General features: G+C 39.0%; 2 protein-coding genes and 1 long non-coding RNA gene across 4 annotated transcripts; 2 read left to right on the forward strand and 1 right to left on the reverse strand.

The window, feature by feature from the left end:
- Positions 1-4,013: 4,013 nt before the first annotated feature.
- On the forward strand, positions 4,014-5,216 carry LOC110699732. The gene is made up of 2 exons (XM_021877258.1): positions 4,014-4,415; positions 4,504-5,216. Exons 1-2 carry the CDS (start codon positions 4,160-4,162, stop codon positions 5,118-5,120), a joined length of 873 nt encoding a protein of 290 aa, XP_021732950.1. The 5' UTR covers positions 4,014-4,159; the 3' UTR covers positions 5,121-5,216.
- Positions 5,217-5,309: 93 nt separating this feature from the next.
- On the reverse strand, positions 5,310-5,935 carry LOC110699888. Its single transcript, XM_021877393.1, has 2 exons — positions 5,563-5,935; positions 5,310-5,478 (listed from the first exon to the last, which is right to left on the reverse strand). Exons 1-2 carry the CDS (start codon positions 5,881-5,883, stop codon positions 5,338-5,340), a joined length of 462 nt encoding a protein of 153 aa, XP_021733085.1. The 5' UTR covers positions 5,884-5,935; the 3' UTR covers positions 5,310-5,337.
- A 1,630-nt stretch (positions 5,936-7,565) lies between these two features.
- Positions 7,566-10,835, forward strand: LOC110699734. 2 transcript variants are annotated; one of them, XR_002506977.1, is made up of 5 exons: positions 7,566-8,300; positions 8,457-8,521; positions 9,229-9,319; positions 10,491-10,601; positions 10,721-10,835. It is a non-coding gene; the product is annotated as an uncharacterized LOC110699734 (long non-coding RNA). The 2 variants fall into 2 exon arrangements; XR_002506976.1 differs by having other exon boundaries at positions 7,566-8,521.
- The last annotated feature ends 6,515 nt before the right edge of the window (positions 10,836-17,350 follow it).

Raw genomic sequence — 17,350 nt, forward strand, 5'->3', positions numbered from 1 at the left:
CCGGTTCCTAATAAACCGGTGCGAAATCATATTTTTCGCATCGGTTCAAACCGGTGTAAATTACGAAATATATTAAAAAAAAAAAAAAAAAAATCGGGCTGCTTTTCTTCTTCTTTCTTTCTTTCTTTCTTTCTTTCTTTCTTTCCATGTCTGTACTTTTAATTTCCCTCTCGTTTTTGCCTTCGTTCTCTATCCAGAATCCCGAATGTTCACCTTCTCCATTGAAGTGGTTGCCCTAGCTTTCTAACTCCATTGAAGCAACACCTCCACCTTCTCACTCCATTGAAGCAGCACCTCCGCCTCCATTGAATCGTGCTCTATATTCTCCATGGAAGCCGAATCTGAGCTTTCTCACCTCCATTGAAGCTGCTCCTAGTTTGCTTCAATTTCGCTTCCTTTTGGTTTTGATTTTGTTTTTTTTAGCTGTTCTTAATTTTGATCTTCTTTGCGATTGATGAATTGTTGGTTAATTTTGTTGTTGTTGTTTTAGGGTTGTCGAATCTGGTTGTGTTATTCATGTGTTATTGGATTGATTTTTAATGGATTTACTCGTGAATTTATTCTATGTTTGAGTGATTTTTGCCAATTGAGGTTAATTGGAAGAAATTAAGGGTTTTCTAATTTCTCGAGGCTTTTAATTGGAAGAAATTAAGGGTTTTCCAATTAAGGGTTAATTGGAAGAATGTCATGCAATTCAATTTCGTCAGGTCTCTTTCAATTTATGTACATACATTATTATTGTTAATATATAATTCGTGAACTCTTGTTATTGTATATGTTGAAAATTTTGAAATTTATTTTATTGCATTGAGTTAAATTTATCTGTATTAAGTAGAATATGATGGCATTGAGTTAGATTTAAAATTTATTTTGCGGAACTAAGTTAAATTCTTGCTATAGTGAATAGAATATTGGTGTTTTCTGTATTGGTTGATTTTTTTTTCTAGGTCAATTTGATTCTTTAGAAGTGGGAAATTGGTGTACAACTTATGGTATGAAAACGCAAAAAAATTGATTACTAATAGTCATTTCAACTGAAGATACTTATTATAGTATAAGACTGTCAATTCTAATTCCATGAACAAATATCGCCACACCAAAATCAATTAGGGAAATATTGGCAAAGCGTGTCCCAATCACAAAGACCACTATTGCAGGAACGAATGACATAGGAAGGTTGTGTGTTGGTCAGAGAGTCTAAATCATACAGTCATTTTTATGTTTTCTATTTGTAAATTATAAAACTGAGTGTAATTCTTTTGTTTCATCACACCAGCAGGAACTATAAGGGTCTTATTGTTCTAATGAAGACTACTGATAAAGGTAAGTCTGATCAATTTATCACTATTTTATATTTTTCCTGGTATCTTTACTAGTTTAGATTCTTCGAATTAAGTAGTACTCTGTATTATTGTATTACTCATATTTATAAAAGGGCTACATTTAGTGTTAGTTGGATGCTAAGTTAGTGGGATGCTTCTCATTGGTTTGTTTGCCCTTTATGGAGGTCTTGATACTAATTGAGCTTTTGACAATCTAAATGTTAGCTATAATGGTTGATGCTAAAGAAAACTTTAGCTGGGTTGGTAAATCTTGTTCCTTGAAAAGCATCCAGTGTCAAACATATACTACCTCCGGTTTTTTTTTATGTGCAACTTTTGCCATTTTAGTCCGCTCACTATTATGTGCAACTTTCTTTTCTCTTTCTATTTTTAGTAAAAAAAACTAATCAAATGTCAATTTTACCCTCATTTAAAAAATTAAAACACAATTTATTAACTATAATCGAATTTATACTCACTAATTCTCACCCAATTTTCACCCCAACCAACCCAATCTAATTCATCAACTCTTCATCTTCAATTCAAGAAACCCAAAACCATACCCATTCATCTTGGGACTTGTTATTCATCGCCCGCAAATCTCTACATAAAGCCCACATTTTATAATTTTTTGACAAATTTGCCCTTTTTATAATTTTAACGGAAGATAAATTTTTCGCACTAAAAAAATGTGGAGCAGCACCGGATCGCCGAGGATCACCGGAGAATCGCCGTCGTCATCGGAAAACGAGGTTCGTAACGCATCGTAAGGACGAAATGGTGGCTGGCGCCTAGCCAAAAGGCCATGCCGTGGTTGTGGCGCCTAGCCAGGACGCCGCCACCGTGGTCACGGCGCCTGGTGGAGAAGCCTCGACCATAGTAGTGGCGCGTGGCCAGGACGCCGCAGCCACGGCCAAGGCGCCTGGCCACCACGCCGCCACCATGGCGGCGGCGTCCTGACCAGGCGCCCCGGCCGTGGCTCCGGCGTCCTGGCCAGGCGCCAGTAGGGGAATTTTTTTTTTTTTTTTTTTTTTTTTTTTATTTTATTTTATTTTATTTTTTAATTTAATCCCCTTTTTTTTTTTTTTGTTTGTTTTTGTTAATTTAATCTTAATGTAATTATATTTATACGTTATATGTTATTGTTACAGGATTATGGTGGAGACGGAAATGATTACAGTGGGATTTTTGTACATGATGGCCTGTTCGAAGATGCTCAACAAGCGATTGATTGGGCAAAACAGGTTGCAATTAGATCAGGCTTTTGTTTAGTAGTAGCAACTCATAAATCTCAACGGGATGGTAGAATGGATCGCATTTTGAGATGCGACCGTTATCGCAAAAGAGAAGAACGAGATTTCAGTAAAGCGATTCGGTTTGACTCAAAGCGGAAAGGTTGTGGGTGTCAGTTCCGAGTTAAGGTTCGACAACATCAAAGGCGTGACGGTTGGGAAGTGAAGGGTTACGACAAATGGGGATATCACAACCATGAGCTGATAGCATACAAAGTGGGGCATCGGCAGTTAAGCGGCCTAAGTCCAGCTGCGAAACTAGTTGTAAAAGAAATGAGTGATGCTCAAGTGAAGCCCGCTAAAATATTAGCGTCTGTGTTAGAGAAATTCCCCGAAGACCAGCCAAACCGAAGACACATCTACAACGTCAGACAGAAATTGAGGTTTGAACGGTCAGAGGGAAGGAACCCTATACAACAGCTTCTGCACCAGGCACAAGCACGTGGTTACCTTTACTGGTTTGAATCTGACGAAGACACATCGGAGGTAACTCATTTGTTCCTTGTCCATCCTGATTGTGCTGATATGATTTCGTCTTGGCCATCTGTGATTTTGATCGATTCAACGTACAAGACAAACAAGTACAAGTTCCCACTGGTTGAGATGGTTGGGATGGCTCCAACGAACCAGAACTTTCTGATTGGTTATGCAGTCATGAAGGATGAGACGGCTGCGAGTTACCGTTGGGTGTTGGAAAAGTTGAGAAATTACATCGGCCCAAATGTACAGCCATCGGCCATCGTAAGTGATTGTGAGGGAGGTCTTTTTGCCCCTATAGCGGAGCTGTTTCCGGAGTCGAGCCATTTACTGTGCACATGGCACATCAACAACTGCGTGAAAGTCAAAGCCTACAACCTTTTCAACAAGAACTTAGATTCAGCAGAGAGATTGGTAAATGGTAAGTGGCGGAAGATCCTGCAAGCTACCACGGAGGCAGAGTACGATCGAGCCTTGGAAAACTTAAAGGATGCGTACAAGTGGTGCCCGCCAATCGTAGACTATGTGATGCATCAGTGGGTACCTCAGAGGGAAAAGTTTGTCAAATATTGGACGAACCAAGTTCTTCATTTTGGGAACACTACGACATGCAGAGTCGAGAGCGCTCATAGAGCTTTGAAGGACTGGATTGATTCTTCCACGGCTGCTCTGGATACACTGTTCGAGAGAATAAACAAGGCTATTGATACTCAGAGGAACGGCATCAAGAACTATCTCGAGGACTCCAGACGACGACATGGCATGTTGTATGGCCATTTCATATTTAAGATTCTCAACGGTCGTGTGTCACACCACTGTTTGGGGTTGATTCTGAGCGAGTATACCAGGATGAGGGAGTTGGGCGATGAAGTGGCTATTCGGTGCGGATGTGCTATATCAATGACTCATGGATTACCTTGTGCATGCACCATTCACCGCGTAATTACGCAAGACAGGGCGTCGTTACATGTCGATCAGGTTCATCCATTCTGGCGGACGCTCGTTATCGGAGAGCATGCTGTTCCGCATACGGTTCACCGTGAACAGGAGGAGTTGGAGCAGTTTCAGATGATGTTTGACCAAGTGTCCTCCAGTCACCCTTCGATCATTCGTAGTGCTACACACATACTTCATGACATGTTCAATACATCGTGTTTGGATACCGAGGAACCGGAAGGGGTCGAGCGACCTAGGGGTCGACAACCACGGCGGAACAAGAGTGCGTTTGAGTACATTCGCGGTCGTGGCCGTGGCCGTGGCCGTGGTCGTACATCCTCATCAAGTGGCAGCCAATCATCGTCGTCGGTGAATATGCCCGGCACCGGTAAGACATTCGACTTCAATTTCTTTTGTTGACTGTTTGATTAGTTTACTGTTGACTTGTTTATTGTGTTTATTGATGTGTGTAACAGGGAGAATGGACATTGAACATTTTCCATATAAGGACAGGATCCCTAATATCATGATGCCATTCTTGGACGGGTGGAATGATGTCATTGCAGATGGTAACTGCGGATTTCGGGTTGTGGCGGATGTGTTTCAAATGGGTGAAGACAACTACGGTTTAGTGCGGCAGTTGATGTACAGTGAAATCGCATCAAACCGAGATGTGTATGGCCATGTGTACGGCGAGGACTTGGATAGGTCTCTGCAGCGTATCCGGTGGGGAGGGGGACCTTGCGGTCAAAATCATTGGTTCGATGCGCCACTTGATCTCTTTGCCGTTGCAAACATCTACAAGTGTGCAGTCATGCATTTCGGCCTTGGTTTACATAGTCGAGCCTATTATCCATGTACAACGGTTCTGCCCTGGTGTTCGCGCGAGACCGTCACCAGACCGGTAAGGGACGTTGTTATTGGATTTCTTGGGCCGTCATACAGACATTTTATCCGATTAGACATGTCACCCGATTTTCCGGTCCCAAATATCATACCGAAGTGGTATGAAATTCGTAGAGCAAGCGTGGAGGGTTGGGATGCTTTGTACCATGCTCGCGTGCAACAGTGGAACAATTTAATTGCCATGTAGTTTTTGTTGATGTACACCTACCTTTTACTATGAGGCCTTGTATTGTCAATACTATGTCATTTCTATGTGTTCATTTTTAAAAGATAATGTTTCATTATAAAAACTAACAACAATAATTTCAAATATTACAAAATAAAATGATAATATTGAATTTTAAAAACTAAGAACAATAATGTCAAATATTACAAACTAAAATGATAATGTCTAATTTCAAATATCAGTAATCCCTCTGTGACGCCCACTGCCACTGCTCAAGGGTCCGTTCCAGATCGTCAATAACAGCTCTGCCTGATGCACTCGTCATGCAGTCCCTTTCCTCAAAAAGTCGGTGTCCCAACTGCATAATCTTGCCCATCCACTACACAAAACAAAAAACATGAAACGACGTATTATACATATATATATTAAAATAAGAGAACAACAAATAAAAGATGAGACGTACCGCATAAGAGGCAGTGGCAGGTGGCACATCGTCATCATCTGCGTCGTCGATGTCTTTGATCAACCTCGGGTGCGAGTGCCGGATGTACCATTCCATGTAGTGCTGGTCACACATGGCAGTCACCCCACTTGGCGGCCGCTGCAGCTCCGCCGTCCATAGGCGGGCAACCATCGGAAACTGCTCCCACATGGATATCATGTTTGACGGCCATTGGACGACGTACTCCTTCGACGACGCAGATCGTACCGCCTTACTGGGCCATGCCGGTGGAGGTGGGACAACTTGGACAAATCCAAGCTGGCGAAGACAGCGCTGCGGCATGTACGCCTCTACGATCTCGCGATACTGAATCAGTCCAGTGTAGAGGGTCCTGGGTACCCTATTACTAGGGTTCTGGCCAAAAGGCATCCAGTTCACCTGCACATTATTTAAAATCAGTAACAGTCATAAAATAAAGCATCAGATTGTAAAAGTAGAAATAATTTAATCACTGTACCTCTAAGGGGGACATCCTGTCAAGCGATAACCGTATGGAGCGCAGGCGGTCAACGGACTTCTTCTCGACACGCGGACTCCACGCACAGGCACGTGGCTGGCCATCACCAATGGGAACCGGGTCGCGGTGTGGTCGAAACGCAGGAAAATACTCGTATATCCAGGTCTGTAACAACGTCAGACATCCAGTGATACCTGCTGCATCAGCCCGGCTCGAGAATCCTAACTGGCGATACAGATACGCCAGCGTAGCCGACCCCCAAGAAAACTGGCCTACTCTGTCTATAGGTCCCCCGGCCACCTCACCCCTCACCATCCAAGAATCATTAACGGCCCTCGACCGTTTTCTGCTACCCGCAGACACAGTGGACGCAGATGATGTGCCAGATCTACTAACAAACCTACCATCTCGACCCTTACGCACATCTACCCTATGCGTCTCATACGTATCATCAAGTCTCTGACTGAATGGACCGTAATCATCATATGGTCCACTCTGATCGTCGACATCCTCATCTGCATCATCCTCGTCCTCGTCCTCCTCCTCCTCGACCTCCTCCTCCTCGACCTCCTCCTCCTCCTCCTCATCATCATCATCATCATCTTCATCGTCCGCAGAACAGTGCACCCGTTCTCTGCGGGCCGAGGCCGAAATACCACGGGATCTAACGTGTCTGGGCCCCGAGCTCTCCATTGAGTAGATCGTACTCCTCACGACGTCAATACTCTTCCCCGCACCAGGTCTAAATTGCGATGCCTAACTCCAAGTAAATAACGAAACATAATAACGAAAACAAATTAAAAAAAAGTCGAAAATAAACACAAAAGCAAATAAACAAGTCACGGAAATAAAATTATAAACATAAAAAATATAAAATTAAAACAAATAAAAAAACAAAATTTAAAAAAAAAAAGATAAAAAAAAAAAGGGAACATACAATTTAAAAAAAAGAAAAACAAATTTTTTAAAAAAAAAAAAAAAAATCGAAAATAAAATTTAAAATTAAAAAAAAAAAAAAAAAATTTAAAAAAAAAAAAAGAACGAGGCGCCTAGGCAAGGCGCCCATACGGTGGTGGCGGCGCCAAGCCCAGACGCCACTACCACGGCGGCGGCGCAGAGGCTCGGCGCCATAGCCGTGGTAGTGGCGTCTGGGCTTGGCGCCGCCACCACCGTATGGGCGCCTTGCCTAGGCGCCTCCGCCGTGGTGGTGGCGTCTCGCCTTGGCGCCCCACCGTCGCCGGAGGTTTTTTTTTTTAAAAAAAATTACAAAAATTAAAAAATTTACCTTCTGGCCGGCAAACCGCCTTCCGCCCACCGCCGGTGCCGCCACTTCCTTGCCGGGCCGCCTCGACATAGCTCTGGAAATAATTTAGAGAGAGAAAGTGGAAGTAGAGAGTAGAGAGAGAAATTGTGTGTTTTTTAGTATGAGGGCAAAAGTGTCATTTCACTCTTATTTTGTGGGCTTTATGTAGGAATTTGCGGGCGATGTTTAACAGTTCACTTCATCTTCCCCCATATTTTCTCTCTCCTCTTCAAAACCATCTTCATCTTCATCTTCCCCCGTATTTTCTCTCTCCTCTGTCAGGGTTGGTAGTCATGGTCATGGGTTTTCATGAGGGTGGTGGTCGTGTGGTTGGTAGTCATGGTCGTGGGTTTTCATGAGGGTGGTGGTCGTGGGGTTGGTAGTGGTGGTACTGGTAGTGGTGAAGGGCCCGCGTTAAAGGCGGCAATGGTGTTGGTTCGGTGAAGGGGGGGTCGTGGTTTTCGGTTCGAGTTGGGGGTTTTGTTTCGTGGTTCCGTTGAATTGGGTTCTGGTGTTGGTACGGTGGTGTTAGTACGGTGAAGGCGGTGGGTGGCCGCGGATCTGGGTTCTGGTGGGTGGGTTTTGGTGGTTCCATCGGTGGGTTTTGGTGGGTGGTCGTTGTTCTGGGTTTTGGTGTGTTCGTGGAGGTGGTGGTTCCGTCGGTGGGTTTTCGTGAGGTAGGGTTGGTTACGTGGGGTTGGTTGTGGTGGTGGTTTCGTGGGGGTGGTAGTGGTGGTGTTGGTGAAGCAGACGGTGGTGTTGGTGAAGGCGACGGTGGTGTTGGCTGGTTTTGGTGGTGGTAGTGGGTGGTTGATTAATTTTCATAACATTCTCTCTCCACCTTAATTACATACCCCTATAATACATTAATCACCATTATCATTTTTTGCTTCGTGAACCGCAAAAAGCCTCAAAGTTGCACATAAAAAAAAACCGGAGGTAGTATACGAAGTTGAATGTTGCCTGTTGAGCTCTTGGGAGCACTAATTGTCTAGGAGTGTTTATTTGTGTGCATTTACATCTTGACGAGGATATATTAATGATTGTTAAGATTTTGAAACTGATTTACCTTTCATTCACTTCAAAATCTTCTAGGTTAAGATATGGGATCCAAGTCTTCGTGGTTCTAAGCTTCGGGCCACTTTGCAAGGCCATACCGGGTAACTTCTACATCTTATATTTATTTCTTGTTTTCTTTTGGGACAAATAATGAAGGATTATAGTGTTAAAAGGAGTACTAGTTGGTGACTGACACTCATTTAAAAGGAAGTGTAGAGATATATTTGTCATGCCTTATAGTGCTAAATGTTACATTGTCTGAAAATCAGTTGTTTGTGTCAGGTCAAATCAGGTATGCTCAGTAGTCAGTTTCAATTTGTTTTGGATAGGGAATTTTGTTGCATATGTTGAAAATCAGTTTCACACTTCTGTTAAGGTCTTCAGAAGTGACAATGGAACTGAATTTTTTCAAGATGTTTGTTCTGCTTTCTTTTCTTAGAAAGGTATTTTGCATCAGAGAAGTATTCCTCGTTGTCCCCAGCAGAATGGGAGAGTTGAAAGGAAACATAAGCATCTCCTTGAGACTGCTTGAGCTATTAGATTTCATGCTGGTTTACCAATTAGATTTTGGGGTGATTGTCTATTGGTTGATACTTATTTGATTAACCTCATGCCTAGTTCTGTCTTGTATTGGATCTGTTGTATCTGTTGTTTTAATTATGTGCAGGTTTTAGCTATTGTTACTGTAGTTTTGTTAGAAAGGATGACTGATGAAGATGATGATGACAGGTTATATTATTAAGGACATGGAACGTAACAACTTATAATTTTTTTTTTACAATTTCGTTTCTATAACTCACTTTGACAGGTTAAACAGCAGCAACAGCCAGCACCAGGCAGGCACAGCACCAGACAACAGCTAACAGCCAGCAGATAGCCAACAAGCTTTGCAAAACCAGGTGTGATTTTGTTATGGGGTTGTGATTTTGTTGAATGATGCTGAAATCCCATGTTTTATTTTTGTAAGTAATTTTAAATGGGGTTGTGTTTCTGTTGTGGAAATCTGAAAAAAAAAAAAAAAAATAAATTTACTTTATTATGGGGTTGTAATTTTGTTGAATGATGCTGAAATCCCATGTTTTATTTTTGTAAGTAATTTTAAATGGGGTTGTGTTTCTGTTGTGATTCATGTGGAAATCTGAAAAAAAAAATAGTTTTTGTGGGTTTTTGTTAAGTGTAACATAGAAAAAAATTTAAGTCCTTTTTTTTTTAAATCTATGACTTATGGTGTGGATTTTGTCTATATGTGTATGATTTATGCTTAATAATATTAGTGTGGGTATAATTTATTAGGGAAAATGTTCGCTTTTGATTGATGTTGATAATAATATTTTAGTAGGGTGTGGAGGAATGTCTACTGTTTGGACAAAACCTTAATTACTCAAATGCACCAAGTGATACTATTTTCACCCTAAAAGGCGGCTCATCTCTTGTCCCTCTTGGTCCTTAGCCTTCATATCCCTTGGTCAGTTGGTTGATGCTTAGATTAGTTACTGTCTCTGTTCAGTGATTATCTGTATTTATAGCTTATCTTATTTCAAGAGATATCAGTATCATTCTAAGGAATGAAAATGTTCAGGCCACTCTTTTGTGTTTCACCTCCTGGGGATGTTATTCTTCTGGTTCTAACTAGCACATTTTGGATGTACATACGTAGCTTACATGCATTAAAATAGAACTCACCTAATTAAGGCTCTAGTGGTATTAAATTGGTGAAGTAGACTGATCATACATGTATGAATCTTATAATATATAATAGAGCAGTAACACCAAGTTGATGAATAAGCTTGTTCACACTTATAAAGATGTATCAGCTTGTTCTGTTGGCTCTATGATCCAAGAATTTGAATTGCAGCAAATGTTTAGTACGTGTGCCCGAATCCAACCCGTGAGGTCTATAGCTATCTTCACTCATATATAACACCACACATCACAAAGTACATGTAAACACATTCTTTACTTGAACTAACAAGGCAGACAGTGACTGTAAAAGCTGAGGTGATTACTTTTGTCAACTTAAGGGATTGCTTCTTGACACTAGTGTGCTTTATTTCTCTTTTCTATTTCTAGGATGCACCGCAAGAATGGCCAATTTGCATCTTTGAGAGAAGGTTCGACATCTTTCAATTTGGAAGCTAAAAAGAACTTAGTGGTTGGTAGAAGCCTGGGACCAGAAACTGTGTGAATCCTTGTTAATTTAATCCTTGCTCCTCCCATATGCACAATGTGCTGAAGGATAGTAATTAATTTATATCCGAATTTCTGCTTATTCCCTTTCTAATTTTCTCTATAATTTCCAGTTCAAACAAGTGTCAGCATTGTGGTATTAGTGAAAATGATACACCAGTTATGCGACGCGGACCAGCTGGTCCAAGAACCTTGTGCAATGCTTGCGGACTGATGTGGGCCAACAAGGTGTGAATTCATAATATTGTATTCAAAATGTTTTAGAGTTGAGATTCTTGAGAGAGATAAAATGTTATAATATCAACATATATGCATTGAGCTTTGCGTAATTAAAATAATGTGTTGTAGGATAGAGGAAACCATTTGTGTAGGATTGTGTCTATGTAAAATGGTCTATGTAGTCTAAGTTTCTGATACTAAGGAGCGATTATGTTGCTAGAGAAGAAATTATGAGCCTGATTTGATAATTGAAACAAATTTGGTTGATAATTGAACTATGAAATTGGACCTATTCTCCCATTACTACTACTGTTTAATTGGAAATATGAATTTGGACCTCTTCTCTCAACAATGAACAATGATACAGTTAGAATTAGATTCATCTCAATAAATTAATCCAAAAGAAAATCATTTTATGGTTTATATGCTGTATTTATAGGTAGTGTGATAAATAATAATGATCAAAGTTAGCAAGGTTTGATCTTTGATGACTGAATATTATTTTGAGATGGGATGAGTGATACTTGAAAACAATCATCAGTTTGGTAAGAGGCGATTTGCAATATAATTCATGGTTGTTTGCATATATCTATCTTTTCTGATGTATGCTTGACAAACAGACATTGGATTTTATCAAAGTCTTTATTTTTATCAATTAAGAAATGTCTTCAGGATTCAGGACAGGGTAATCAAAATTTTATGATCTATTCTTGACTTGTGCTGACCATATATGTCAACTTCGGCCATTCGAAAAAGATAGGAGGAAGTACTTCGCCTTACGTATCCTGTTATAAGGTAATCAACTTCGTAATGCACATAATGGCCAGAGTCTGAGAAGTGAGAACCACTAATGTTACAAATGCTCTTGAGTGATCTTTGCTAACTACGTAGTAAATTGTTATTCTAGTCTGTTGGTGCCTTGCATTTGATGGATTATTCTTTCTGGCATTGAGTTTTTTCCCATAAGTGATCTCTAGAAATAATAGAGCGTCACCAGCACAACACCACAGCAGCTGCAGCAGAACCCAGCAAAAACAGCAGCCTGACCCAGAGCAGCCAAACCAGCAAGCAACACAGCACTACAGCAGAGCAGCAAACACCCAGCACAGCTTGACCAGAGCAGAACAGAAACACAGCAACTCAAGAACTCAAACCAGTCACCCAGCCAGCCTAAACATAACAGAGACACAGCCACAGAAGCAAACAGATGCCCAGCCAGCCTGAACAGAACAGAGGCACAGCAGCGCAGCAGAACAGAAACAGCCGCACAGCAAACAGCAGAGCAGCCTGTTAGCCTGAACACACAACAACACAACATCCAGCAGAGCAGCCACCAGCACAAGACCAGGACAGCCCCTGCTAAAACTCAGACAGTATGCTGTTTTTGAAGAAAATATATATGTTAGTGTTTATATGTCCATTTTTTTTTTAGTTTTTTAAAGTGTAATATTACAAGTTATTGAAGAAAATATATGTGTTTAATGTATATTATGATTATATACAAGTATTTGGTACAATTTAAGTGAAAAAAAATGCAAAAAAAAAAAAATTATTTTTTTGGGGCACTTTTGGCACCGATTTTGGAAAAGAACCGGTGCTAAAAGTTTTTTAAAAATAATTTTGGAGACTTTTGGCACCGGTTCTAAGTAAACACCGGTGCGAAAAGTTTGGTTTTTGGCACCGGTTTTCCACAAGAACCGGTGCGAAAAGTCATTTTTCCCATCGGTTTTAAACCGGTGGGAAATCTATGGGGTTTTAGCACCCCCCAAATCCAGCCCGGTTCAAAACTGGTGCGAAATGGGGGCTTTGAACCAATGGGGAATTCGTATTTTCGCCTAGTGACTTAATCGTTATAAAAGTTTGTTATATGCATTTAAAATATAATTATTAATCACTATAAGGAAACAATATGCGAATTTGATCAAAAAATTTAATTTACATTAACTTATTTAGGCTAATAGATGCAAACAACATATTACGAAACATGTGCAATATATGTACAATATATGTACAAAAATAATTTAATTTAAAAGTACCTACTATTCCGATAGAGGGTTCGGAATTAATTAGAAAGCTAAATATTCAGTGAGGTCAAGTGATCGGAATGCCTAGCTGGAGGTCGCTTCCGATCAATAATATTAATGCATAATTAATATTACAGCTTAATCTTGACTGAACCCTTCGGGTCACACCCAATCATAGAACTGAACCGAAACGACGAATTAATCCGAAAGATTATATGAGTCAATAGAATATTTACGAAAAAAGACGTCGGATTCCGAGCGAACCGAGCGTTGTAAGTCGAGTCGAATTTAGGAATTGACGAGACGGAAAAATCGACCAAACGACAAATCGTTGCTAGGGCAAGATGGCTAGCATGGCTAGCCAAGGGCCACTGCCGCAAGGCAATGCTTAGCCGCAAGCTCAGCATGCCTAGCATGGCTGAGCATGCTGGCCAACCATGCCTTGCGCTCATCGCAAGGCCAGCATGGTTGATCGCGCTTGCTAGGCAAGCCAACAGCTAGCCCCGCACCATCGCAAGGCCAGTAGCAAGCATATGCTCACTGAGCCTCACGCATGGTCGCAGCAGCTAGCTGGGCGCAGCCTAGCACAAGCATTGCAACAGCCAGCTAGGCGCTGCCTAGCACAAGCAACGTAGCTGCAACAGCAACTCGCATTGCGTGCGTGGCCTACTGGTTGTGCGTGCATATATGCGGGCTGGCTGGGAGGCCCAGCCATGGCGCTAGGCGCCAGTGAGGCTGCCTTGGCTGCCAAGGCAGGCCACCAGCACATGCTTGATGGGAGATGAGATTTCAAGGGCTCCTTTCCCTATAAATACCAATCATTTGGCATTAGGAAGGAGCACTTGAGTTGTAAACTTAAAGGGATCTCTAAGAAGACAAAACCTTCGTTCTAATAATCTAATTTATTTTTTGCCTAGCCCCGACTAAGCTTCGGGGTAAGGGTCGGGTCGGTTCGGGGAGCGAGGGTGTAAGCCGTCGGAGGTTCGCGCATTTGCAGGATTCTACGCTTTCAAGTCCGAGCTCTAGTGAGAACGAAGCACGCGACAAAGGTAATGATTCTTTCTCTCTCCTCTTGTTAATTATGTGATTATGGTTTTAATACATGCGTAATTACTTTAATTTGTGTGCGGATTTTGGGCGGGTTTCCTTCTGTGTGATGTTGGACATCACAAAACCCAACAGATATAATATTTTTATCACACACATCTCGTAACTTTTACAAAAATTATAGGGTTCAGACCCCTATGAGCCCCAATGAAGATTCTCTCCTGATTACTTGTGCTATTTTGTAATTATAGTGCTAGTCACATGGTTTAGACTGAAATTCCCCACCTTGCTATTGGTGCACTAGCCTCCTTGGCCTGGTTTTTGACAATGACATGGACCAAAGATTGGAGAATGTTTATCGTGAGGTGGTTAGCAACGATTTCAAGGTATATAGTTTGAAACTTATCATTATTAAAACAATGATCAATATGTATACTAATATTTGACTAATTTAATAACTTCCTTCTTACTTTATATCATTATATTCAGGTTGTGAATAAAAAAAAATGTAATGATAGAATACGTCAATCTTGCGATCTAATCAAGAAAATTGCTGCACAATCTTATGTTCTTATGAAACTTGGAATCGAACGATTTTTAACACTATAAGGTAAGTGATTATTTTATTTAAATTTTATAATGTTTTTTCCTTCTTATAATATTCTTTGATAATTATATCTTATTTTTGTTTAGTCCTTTGTTGACCATCAACGAACTAACATCGAGTCTAGCAGATATGTACAAGTTTGCAGTACAATATAACTGGCAGTTCAACACACTTATAAATGAAAATTGTACGGAGATAGTTCAACCTCCAGACACAAACTTAGTAGGAGGTATTGCTCGTACAATTTTTGTATCTCGAAGTGATTCGTGCCTTGAAACAGATGATGCATTGAATTAAAACTCGTACGTGTTCGTGGTCTGAAACTAAATGCAACCAAATCATGGACCTGGCAGGTAACTAAATTTTATTTTAGAATTGATCAAACATAAACAGTATTTAATTAATGCACCTCATCCGTTCAAACCAATGTTACTTGCCTATATGATTAATAGATTTAATTTGTTTCAAGTTATCTTGTGCCAAGGTTGTGGAAACCATACGAAGTTTCCACCGAAACCTTACAACATGAAAAATCATATCAACTATTGCATTCAAATTTACAATGTTGGTACACGTTTACGTTGGATATCACTTTCTATGGAGGCAAAGTAAGTTTGAGATCTGTTTTGATATTGATCTTAGATAGAATAATTACAACTAGCTAATATGTTTCAATTGAACTAATTGTAAGACATGAAATCATCACTTAAGGACTTTGTAAGTAACATTAATTTCTCAAATGGGCTTATGGATCCATTGAGTCCTTTTGCGTAATATAATACCAACAATTATCATATATGAAGTACAATTAGATTGATATGTATTCGATCTTTGTTTGTCCAACTCATAATTTTTTTTGGTGGAATAAGCTAATATGGTGTATGAAGACATCTCAGATACATTAATGGCATTAAATACAGAACAAGGTGTGCTTTGTTTTAAAAATAAAAATTTTAGAATAAGAATTTATTCAATTTGGTCATTTATTTATTCTGTTTGTTCTGCTTTTTGTCCAAAAGGTCTGACTGTTTGGATTATGATGGCAAAAACCAAAAAACCCAAAATGGTTAAAGAATCAAAGAGAAAAGGAGATTGATATAATGGCTAGATAGATTCAAAAGAGCCACTACCTTAAGACAAATAACCTAATATGGTTTTGTTGGGCTTGTTATTAGTTTCTCATTTACTTTGTTTGTATATTTGTATTAGAAATAACTGTTAGCAAATGGTGGTTATGGTAGATATAGCTACTGATACAAGAAATTTAAAACTCTCCCTTAAAGTTGTATGAAGTATTATATTTTATATGGAAATATCTTTACAATCAATTAATTACAAAAAAGTTGAATCAAGATAATTTTAGGGAAAATGAAATCTAATACAAAGCACAAATGAGAATAATAATTTTTTAAGGTTTATAAAACATGACATAGATAATTATTCATCGTTTTTTTTATCTAAATAATTGTTGTCGAGCTTGAGTGATCCCCCAAGGAAAACCTATTTAAGTGCTAATAATTGGTAATGATGTTGATTTTGTGCTCTATGTAGTTAGATGATGTAAGATTTCTTGTCTCTAACTTGCTTGTGTTACATTTTTTTTAAACATTAAGATTTCTTACCAATTTGTAAATAGTGGCGGATCTTACACTAAAACGTATAGGGGCCAAGTTTTGAGCTTTAATAACTTCTAATTAAAATTATACATATTTAACTATTAACAAAAAAAACAATAATTTGACCAAAGTCAAGTTTAAAACAATTAAGTCAATCGACCCCACTTAACTCATATAAAATTTGAACATACAATTAAAATTTAATAATTGAACACTATAAGGAAACAATATGCGAATTTGATCAAAAAAAAATTTACACAGACTTATATGGGCTAATAGATGCAAACAACATATTACAAAACATGTGCAATATATGCACAATATATATACAAAAATAATTTAATTTAAAAATACGTACCATTTTGGATTTGTAGTTGATAAATTTTGAGTCATGAAATAAATTTGTAATGTTATGATTCGAGTGTAAAAATTTAAGATCTCGATAAAAATAAATTTAATTGTTAATTTCTTTAAAAAATAAGTAGCGGTATAAGTGTATTTTAGATTAAATTTTAATTAATTTTCATTTATTTGAACCTACTTGAAAAAAATGTTGGATATGTGAGTCGACATAATATTTTTATCACGCACGTCCAGTAACTCTTACAAAAATTATAGGGTTCTCATTGAAGTTCCCCCCCTGATTACTTGTGCTATTTTGTATTGTAGTACTAGTCACATGGTTTAGACTGAAATTCCCTGACCTTGCTATCAGGGCACTAGCCTCCTCGGTCTCGACTTTTTACAATGACATGGACCAAAAATGGGAGAATGGTTATTGTGAGGTGGTTAGCAACAACGAGTTCAAGGTATATTGTTTCAGACTTGTCAGTATCAAACACTTGATCAAAATGTATTCTAATATTTGACTAATAACTTCCTTTTTACTTTATATCATTAAATACAAGTTACGAATAAAAAATGTTATGATAGAATACAACAATTTTGGGATCTAAGCTAATCAAGAAAATTGCTGCACATTTTATGGTCTTATGAAACTTAAAACGATTTTCAACACTATAAAGTGAGTGATTATTTTATTTAAATTTAATAATATTGTTTACTTCTTATAAAAATTTTTGATAATTATATATTATTTTTGTTTAGTTCTTTGTTAACCCTCAATGAGCTAACATCGAGTCTAGCCAATATGTACAAGTTTGCGCTCAATATAACGGGCGGTTCAACACACTAATAAATGAAGTTTGTATGGAGATAGTTCAACCTCTG

Source organism: Chenopodium quinoa, unplaced genomic scaffold (assembly GCF_001683475.1).
Source record: "Chenopodium quinoa cultivar QQ74 unplaced genomic scaffold, ASM168347v1, whole genome shotgun sequence".
In the NCBI taxonomy this organism is placed as follows: domain Eukaryota; kingdom Viridiplantae; phylum Streptophyta; class Magnoliopsida; order Caryophyllales; family Amaranthaceae; genus Chenopodium; species Chenopodium quinoa.